This window comes from Gobio gobio (assembly GCF_949357685.1).
Source record: "Gobio gobio genome assembly, chromosome: 11".
In the NCBI taxonomy this organism is placed as follows: Eukaryota; Metazoa; Chordata; class Actinopteri; order Cypriniformes; family Gobionidae; genus Gobio; species Gobio gobio.
This window is the reverse complement of record NC_137104.1, coordinates 44,465,792-44,475,580: the sequence shown is the minus strand read 5'-3', so window position 1 is coordinate 44,475,580 and position 9,789 is coordinate 44,465,792. Positions and strand designations below refer to the sequence as shown.

The 9,789-nt window shown below is 37.7% G+C and overlaps 1 protein-coding gene across 1 annotated transcript; it reads right to left on the bottom strand.

The window, feature by feature from the left end:
* Positions 1-479: 479 nt before the first annotated feature.
* On the bottom strand, positions 480-8,002 carry LOC307133394 (uncharacterized protein). Its single transcript, XM_079828464.1, has 7 exons — positions 7,885-8,002; positions 5,188-5,505; positions 4,769-5,101; positions 2,641-2,995; positions 2,439-2,530; positions 2,222-2,271; positions 480-2,014 (listed from the first exon to the last, which is right to left on the bottom strand). Exons 1-7 carry the CDS (start codon positions 7,928-7,930, stop codon positions 1,922-1,924), a joined length of 1,287 nt encoding a protein of 428 aa, XP_079684590.1. The 5' UTR covers positions 7,931-8,002; the 3' UTR covers positions 480-1,921.
* Positions 8,003-9,789: the final 1,787 nt, after the last annotated feature.

Genomic DNA, 9,789 nt, shown 5'->3' with positions numbered 1-9,789 from the left:
CTCGAATCATGCTCTCAGTTTTTTTGTGTGTTCACAAATCTAATACTAGATTAAAATTCCAAATGTGGTTCATAGGTTCAGTTTTTCGTGTGTGTGTGTGTGTGTCAATATCACATTCTTGATGTTTTAGAGTGTCACCCCTTTACTGCTGTGTACTTTTTTCAGCATGGTGGTCGATTTGTAGATTGTACACACACAAATTCTGTGTATTGTGTCTTTGCAGATTTCCCATTCATTTCTTATGGGGGTCATTTTTGACCAAAGAGCACAAGTGGGAGTAATTTTTTACGACCACTTAGCATGCTCGAATCATGCCCTCAAATTTTTTTGTGTTAACATACCAAATGCAAGAAAAGTCACCAAGTTTCATATCATTCTGATGAAGCTGTGATTTTTAACATTTCAAAACTGAACATTTTCCGGTCAGAAATGACCGAAGAGCACCTGAGGGTTAAAGAAAGGTTTTGAGACTTGAAATTGCATGTAGTTATTTATTTATTTTATTTGTTGTTGTTGATTTAAATGAGTTTTGAATGAACTGAGTGGATTTGAAAAGTTGTTAAAGCCATATTGATGAAATTGTATTGTCACTTTAAAGAATGTTTTTGAAGGACCAATGTACTGAATAGTATTTAATAAAATTGTTCACTCATTGGATTGATTATTTTTTGATTAACTTGATAGTTTAGGTTAGTTGAACAGCAACTTTAAGTTTGTAAATGCTATAAAACTCAAGTTGAGTAAACTAAAAAGTCCTGTAGCTGGTTGCTTAAAATTAAATTTCTACATTGAGAAAACTCAATATTTATAGTCAACTGAACATATTGGTAGTGTAACCAAGTTAGTTAAACTTATTATATTATGTTGATTGATTGAACATACACACACATTAGTTTGTACAACTAATTGACCCTAAGTTGAGAAAACGTAAAAATGTTCTGCAGCTGGTTGCCTTAAACTTTTAAGTTTTCTCAACTTTTTTTTTTTTTTACAGTGAACGATTAGGCAATATACACAACAAGCTTACGATATATCTTTAGGATTTAGTTCAAAACATTAAACAGTAAAAACAAATAATATGATTTACCAAATAAGCTCAAGCAGCACGAACAGGAAAAAAACGCTAATAAAGCAGACTGGACAGTTATTGTGCTCAACTTAAAAACTTATCGTGTTTATTGTTTCATATGCTCATGTTGAGGAAAAACAATACCACCACATGCTCGGGTGAGAATGCGCTCCGCTGACAGACAGTTGCAGAGGCACACAGATAACAGTGTGCTATAAGCGAAGTTTCTAACAGCACTTTGTGTTTTCTGTTCTTTAACCCGTCTCATTCGACGAAACTTAAAGGAAGCATATGTCTAGAGATCATTTTGCTATCACATGTTATCATCTCGGCTCATTCAAGGTACAGCTGCGCTTACCTGCAGTCGTGAATGCAGTGGACAGCTGCCTTTCCTCATTCTACATGGTGTTTGGATTTCGTGTGATTTCTTATTGTGGTGGTGATATTATGATAACTTAGTTTCATTTATGCATTTGATAAAAAGTAATATCGCAAGGCAGACGACATTATGTGATCAAATCGGATCAAATACAATAAACTTATCAACACGATCCACAGCGCCACCCAGAGAATTTATTTATAACTGTGAGCTTTATTCGGATTGATAATTTACGGCCAGCAAAGCAACTTAGTAAAATTTGAATAGTATTTTTTTTTCTTCCGAATATTAATTACAGATTGAATATTCGTGCACACCCTTAGTAAGAGAACTGATTGAGGTGTAAATCGTGTAGATGATTAGGGAACTGATTAAGACACACTCATACAAAATATGCAGGTTCCCAGAACCATGATTGAAAACCACTGGTCTAGTCCATCTTTGTGTTTTAGGGGTCTCAACTTTGCAACAGGTTATGCTATTAGAACTGTGTTTGAGTCTGTGCTGAACTGCACAACTGAAGTATTTGTCCATTCGTTGGTCAGTAGATCATCTCTGTCGTTTGCCTATAAAATAAAACGAAAATGTTGTAAGCAAATAAACTTTCCACAGTTTACTGTTGTGTTGGTTCTGTTTTTAAATAAACAATTTATTTATATATATTTTTTCATAATTGTAACTTGTATTGTAAATTGTATTTTCTTATTTTTCCTAAATAAATAATTTAGCATTTTGTCAAATAATATTGTTTATATTGTTAAAGAATTATTTACCTGCAGGTCTGTTGTTATTTCTGTTGCTTCCTCTCTTGTGATTGCCTTTTCTGAAATGTTCAGGGGAAAAAATATTTATAAAAAAAAAAGAATAGGGAAGAGAACAATAAATATTGATTGAAAAGTGAATGTTTATTGAAAAATTCAGTGTATTATATAATAATCATCCTCATAATAGTAATAATAATATTAGTCATAAAAATAATAGATTTCTTACTATTCCATGACCGCAATTTCCAAGAAACTCCAGATACCAAAAATAATATAAGCAGTGCTCCATATACTAGTGCAATCACCCGAATAGCGCCTCTGAAAAAATAAGGAAATTGCTAGACTCAGCTAGTATCACATACTAATAAATAGAACTGAACAGATATGAAGTAGCATTTATGTTTTACTAAAGATTTATTTGAACATACCTGTGTTCATAAGTGGGTGTGGGTTCAAATATTCTCCCTTTAGATGATACAGTAACTGTAGAGTTACTAGCAACATATGGAGATGTTGATCTACTGGTTAGTGGAGTCCTAACGGTCCCACTGCTGTGAGATTGGTTCTCTTTTGAGTTCTCTGTTGTGGCTAGATAGGATGAGGACTGTATCGTAGAAAGAAACTGCTTTGGTGATGCAGTAGATGTCTGGTCAGGTTTTTCAGTCTGAATCGAAGTGCTTTCTGGTAATTTGGATTTTGTGGGTACAAGAGGAGTGACTGAATTATGGTTGTCTACATCCATAGCTGAAGTGAAGGATGGTGCTGTGGTATATGTGGAAGGTCCTGTAAATAAAAAAGAGCAGGTCAATGACACAGTTAAAAAAAGTTTTGCTTTACCTAGAAACTCATTAAGAAAGTTATTATTTATTTTGTATGCACTGCCATTGTCTTTGAAGAAGAAGTGTGTAATTCCTTGAATGTTAAAATACTTTCACAGTCAGAACTGTGGCGCAGTGGTCTGTATACACTCATGATATAAAATGTTAGATTATAGGACCCAGTTTCTCAGCCCCACTTTCGTGTCTACACTTTTGGTCTTAAAGGGATAGTTCACCCAAAATGTTTTTTGTTTATTTGTTTGTTTTGTGTCCATTTATCCATTTAATCCATTTAACATGTTGCTTTCAAAATATAGCTATGTTTGTTTGGTTGGCCCTATGGCAACACTGACATAAACAATGGCGGGATTTTGGGGCAGGTCTATCTGCTTAGCTGACCAATGAATGATGAGGGAGTTTTCGAGAAAAACTTTAAATGACATTTGAAACAGGTTTTCGCAATTCCATTGGGGCCGAAATGACACAATTAAGGTGTGATCTCATTAGAAGAATTTTGGTTACATTTCTTTGCAAAAAAGGTCTACAGTCCAATGTCAATAGTGTAGTGTTGTATGAAGCAAAAGCAGGTTTCTGTTGGTCAACACAGTGAATTTGCTTGGCCCTATAGGTCTTTAACCCTCCTCATCCTTCGGATTGCCAGACAGAGAAGCGTGATTCGTCATTCCAAAGAACATGTCTTTACTGCTCTAGAGTCCAGTGGCGGTGTGCTTTACACCACTGCATCTGACGCTTTGCATAGCATGATGTGAGGCTTGGATGCAGCTGCTTGGCCATGGGAACCCATTCCATGAAGCTCTCTACGCACTGTTCTTGAGCTAATCTGAAGGCCACATGAAGTTTGGAGGTCTGTAGCTATTGACTCTGCAGAAAGTTGGTGACTTTGGCGCACTGTGCACCTCAGCATGCGCTGACCCCGCTCTGTGATTTTACGTAGCCTACCACTTCATGGCTGAGTTGCTGTTTTCCCAATTGCTTCCAATTTGTTATAATACCACTAACAGTTGATGGTGAAATATTTAGTAGTGAGGAAATTTCACGAATTGACTTATTGCACAGGTGGCAACCTATCACGGTACCACGCTTGAATTCTCTGAGCTCCTGAGAGCGACCTATTCTTTCACAAATGTTTGTATATATATATATATATATATATATATATATATATATATATATATATATATATATATATATATATATATATATATAAAGTCTCTCTCTCTCTCTCTCTCTCTCTCTCTCTCTCTCTCTCTCTCTCTCTCTCTCTCTCTCTCTCTCTCTCTCTCTCTCTCTCTCTCTCTCTCTCTCTCTCTCTCTCTCTCTCTCTCTCTCTCTCTCTCTCTCTCTCTCTCTCTCTCTCTCTCTCTCTCTCTCTCTCTCTCTCTGTGTGTGTGTATGTGTGTGATTTAAGATATTTTAAGAAATTATAATTTAAGTTATTTTTAAGATCTGAGGTAAATTGTTCATTGTTGCTTTCATTATGGCTAATTAAGTCATGAAAAAAATGTAGTATATAAACTCAAATTAAACCATTTTGTGTTGCAGAAATAGAAACCATTTCCAGAAATAGAATCCCTGGTCGCTCATCGCATCTTGCCATCTTTTCTCATTAGGAGAAAATACAATTAACATGTTAAAGATACGTGTCGCTGCGCATCTGCTAGGGACACAGTATTAATCCAATATATTTGTAAACTACATAACATACATGGAAACTTACTTGTGTTGGCATCTGTAATGAGTTGCCTTGAATGTACATTGATATGAACAGGAGCCTGCACATCCCCAGCCATACACCAAAACCATCCTGCATCTGCCGTCTTCAGTCCTGTCAGTGTCACTGTATAAACACCATCATATGTATCGTTTATCTGTACAGCTGCACCAGTTGATGGCTCTAAATCCTGAGCCGTTTGACAGGAGTGCAAATTTCCACTTCTGCACCATTTTTTCTCATCGTCTTTAAGTTTGTCACTGTAGAGACATTGGATGGTAACATTGCTACCCTCTTCACCTGACACATTGTTGCTGGCCACTGACAGATCTGGAGTACCTGAAAAGAATCAGATGACAACATCAATTACTTTTGGAACCATCAAATATCTCATAGTGGTGCTAAAGTATCTCAATAACATTTACCCTCAGTTACGGTGAGTTCAAGAGATGTTCTAACAAAGGAACCTCGCCTCTTCACGGCACACCAATAACGATTTGAATCACTTCTGCGTAGGTTCGTCATCGTCATGGTTGTTACCAGTTCATCTGGGCTGTTGTAAAAGCTAATGCCTGGTCGCTTCTCTTGGTTGGTAGGTCGCATTATCATGCAGGTATTCCAGTATTTTCCCTTGCACCAGAATTTAGGAAGGTCCTTGAGCTGGAGATTGTAGTGACAGGGAATGGTGATAGATCCCCCACTTTGAGCTGTTATCTTCGTTACTGTCCATAGAGAGTTGGTGCCTGTGAGTCATAAAATGATTAAATACTCTAAAAATATTTTCTTTGTAACACAAAGACATTGAAAGGCCAATTCACACTGCACCAACAGATACTGCTGACCAACGCTGACAATCACCAGTTTACAGTACGTCACTTCTCAGACATCCCACGACCCGATAAGTGCCGATTCAACATGTTCAATTGGCTAAAATAAGCTCTGTCAGATGCCAACAGGCGCCGACAGGGGTAACACACTAATCCGATAAAACCCGTCGAAGAGTCTGTTGCTGTCGGTCGCTGTTTGTTGGTGCAGTGTGAATTGGCCTGAAAAATCTAATGCTGAATTTTTCAAAAGGTAAAATACCAGCAATATGGTTTTGGAATGACAATGAACATGATTTTTGGGTGAAAATTCAATATGAAGGCGTTGTACTGGTCGTAGTAGGTGAGCATTAAGGTCTGATGCTCACACAGTACAAACTTCATGTAAACTTCTCTCTACTGTATATTAAAAAGGTTTTTTGTCAGATGTAAACTGCTTCAGATCAACAGCAGGGTCACCAAATCCGACAGGGCAGCATTAAAGGTTACCCAAATACATTACCACCCTCTACTTCACATAGAATGACTTTAACGTTAGCCAAATTCACTCTGATGATGTCTAAACATATTTATCTTATATTTTAGAAAGTAATTTTCTCTGATGTGAACAGTTGCCGATATCTACATCAGGGGCCACCAAATCCATTACCCTCCTGAATTTCACACACAATGGCTTAAATGCTACGCAAATTGAACAGTGACTTCTAGTCAAAAATACACAGATATTAGGAACCTGTTCCCACCTTTAGGTGGGTTCCAACTGCCATTGATTCAAAGAGCTGATTATGAGGTAATAATAAAACTGTTCAGCGAAATTAAGCTTCTATACTTAACTGCACAGTTTACAGTGTGCCATAGTTTCATTTGGACAGCTAAATGTGAACAAATAATTGCTGCTGTGACCCAGTGACCTTTAATTACTTTTTTCCCCTTCTGCATTGCATGGATGAGATCCTGTGGACACCCCTGCTTTGTGTTCAATATTCTACAGATTGTGACTCTTTGTTTTTGCATTTAAGCTATTTCATTAGCCTTTGGTCTGCTTTTAATGGATGTACACAAATATACTATGGACTGTTACATGAGAATATCCAACATTCTGTGTCACATTATCAGTATATTATATAATTATAGGCTGATAAAAATATTAGCCTAATAATTAGCTTGTTTCTGCCACAGAATAAAAAAGGTAACAAGGTAATAAACTTTTTTATCTAACAATTAAGACTTTTTTCTCACAATTGCAGGTTATATCTCACAATTATGACTTTATAACTCACAATTCTGAGTTAATATCTCACAATTATGACTGTATTACTTACAATCAGGGACATTTTTGGTCAACACGTGGAGATTTTAATTTGTGCTCTTGTATGAATATATTTTAAAATGACATAACTTTAGATACTTTTCTTCCTTGTTTTTCTAGCTAAAAAAGTCCTTAATAACATCAGTAAAATCCTATGTTTTAAAGAGAAGTCATTCACGACATTAGTTGTTGTTGTTTTATTTTTTATTTCCAAAGTTTTCAGAATGACTGGCTACACTCACACTGTGTTTGTGTGATTAGTGAGTCTTGAAATATCCTGTTCTCTTGAATGTATGACGTTACAGAAAACTATTGTTCAGTCCGGCTCTGTTCACACAGCAGGTCTTTGGCAAAAATTTTTATTGCGAGTACAGAAATTGAATGGGTGTGAGTTTGGTGATAGAATGTGGTTGTCACTCCTGTAAACTTATTTTACAAAACGTATTTTTGTGCAGCCACTCTCCTCGGTGTAGCTCATGGAAGCCTGTTGGGCCCCTCACAATTGCTTGTTTATATCTCCCAATTCTGAGAAAAAAAAGTCACAATTTACTTCATTCTTTATTCCCATTGTGGAGTGAATAAACTGTAGAAAAAAGAGGATGTCTGCTGAGAGGGAACATCTGAAATCTGGCATCTGTCATCTGACATCTGTCATCTCTGTTGCAATGACAGGCGAGCATGATTATGTAAAAAACTCCACGTACCCAAAACCCATATAGGCTACTTTAAAAATTTTTTTTTTTTTTACTATCGCTACTGATGAAGTACATAGTTGATGGTCATATTAGTCATTGTATAATATGCAACATTCTTATATCAGATTTATTATTTTCAAAACATATGAAAAATGTTTCAAAAACATTAAAACAGCATTTTTATGACTGACAAAGCAGGAATAGTGTTTTTAAAGAATCCTATTCCCTAGAAAAATTTAAACAACCAACGCAGGTTTAGTATACAGCATTGGATTATTTTTCCTAAGGACTTACCTTGGACTCCTAAAAGCAGCACTAGGGTAGTCAGCAGAAAAGCCATGATTTAATCAGTGATTTTACAAAAATGATAAACCTTCCCCGCATGTATCTTCGACTTGTATCCTAACCATTTGAATCATACTTCCTTTTATACACTATTCTGGATTGCAACATTTCCTGCACAGTCTCATATCCTTCTTTCCTCTTGGTTCCCCCACACGGGTTGGGGTTGGTTCTTCACCATGAGAAAGTAATCAATATTACAAAAACAAGGCAACGCAACGCAAAGCAAATATTGCAAAATGTGTCATCACAAATTGTAAAAGTCACTAGTGTTTATAAAGTATGCCTAACACTGTCCAACAAAGACACCCACAGGTAAAGTTAATGCATCTCTCATGCCTCTGATTTCATTGCCTTAAAGGAACACACCGACTTTTTGGGACTTTAGCTTATTCACAGTATCCCCCGGAGTTAGATAAGTCCATACATACCATTCTCCTCTCCGTGCATGCCATAACTCTGTCTGACTTACCCACCGCTAGCATAGTTTAGCACAAAGACTGGAGGTAAACGACTCCATCTAGCCTACTGCTCAATAAGTGACAAAATAACGTCAACATTTTCCTTTTTACATGTTGTGATGTGTATATTTACATTGTGTGCTAACACCGCCGGAAAATGAAAAGTTGTGATTTTCTAGACCGATATGGTTAGGAACTATACCCTCATTCCTGCGTAATGATCAAGGGACTTTGCTGCCGTACTATGGGTGCAGCGGTGCAATGATATTACGCAGCGCCTGAAAATAGGCTAACTTTCGTCAACATAACCAACGTGACAACCTGCTTGCATAGAGAGCTTGCTGGGGACTATTTTCAGCTGTTGTGTTATATCCTCGCGCCGCTGCACTTTTCCAGCAGCACCTGACCAATCAAGAATAGCACTTATCATTCTATTAATTTTCTGTTTGTTCATTTATTTATAAAAAAAAAAGTTAAAAAGACTCAGGAGAATAAATACTGTGACAATTATCCATTTATTAACAACCCAGCAAGCAATAAAGTACTTTGGCATAAGCCCCGTCCGTAGCTCGCAATCTGAGGGTCCGGACTCTGCATATCCTGCCTGAAGACAAAGGCAGAGGCGCAGCCGACCCCCAAAAATTAGGTGGAAGAATGCTTCTACCCAGACGGAGCCTATCCTATCCCCCAAAAACGGTAAATAAAGTAGACCCACCGGTCTTGTGTCCTGGAGTTCCTACAAAGAAGAAGAACAAGAGTTAACGTGTTAAGCGTGGACATGGAACGCCACCTGCTGATGGCAACAAAAAAAACCACACGGTCTGCTAGACCACAGAGACAAGGCCGCAGGGCCACACGGTCTGCTAGACCACAGAGACAAGGCCGCAGGGCCACACTGTCTGCTAGACCACAGAGACAAGGCCGCAGGGCCACGCAGTCTGCTAGACCACAGAGACAAGGCCGCAGGGCCACACGGTCTGCTAGACCACAGAAATAAGGCCGCAGGGCCACACGGTCTGCTAGACCACATACACATTTGTTTTTTGTTTTTGTTTTATACACATTTACATCATTATTAAACCACCACCAGTAGTTGCATAGGGATTTACTTAGATTTTAGACCATGTACTATTTTGGGTTAAGATGCGAAACCACTGACCATCGTAGTTCCTGACGCGAGATTCACAGCTACCATGACGTACGGACATCTATTGATAGGACACATGGGCCACAGGCCAACTTTTGATAGGACACATGGGCCACAAACAATCTTTTGATAGTACACATGGGCCACAGGCCATCTTTTGATAGGACACATGGACCACAGGCCATCTTTTGATATAGTAGAAAGACCATGCTATCATAACGTACCGAGCCGAATTGGCAGGAACACCAC

What these genes read in the sequence shown, in the direction of transcription:
- LOC307133394 (XM_079828464.1), bottom strand. Translation starts at nt 7,930, where the DNA reads ATGGCTTTTCTGCTGACTACCCTAGTGCTGCTTTTAGGAGTCCAAG. An exon ending in GAAATTGCGGTCATGGAATA is followed by an intron (nt 2,272 to 2,438) that starts GTAAGAAATCTA and finishes TGAACATTTCAG; the next exon opens with AAAAGGCAATCACAAGAGAG. An exon ending in AAATAACAACAGACCTGCAG is followed by an intron (nt 2,015 to 2,221) that starts GTAAATAATTCT and finishes TTTATTTTATAG; the next exon opens with GCAAACGACAGAGATGATCT.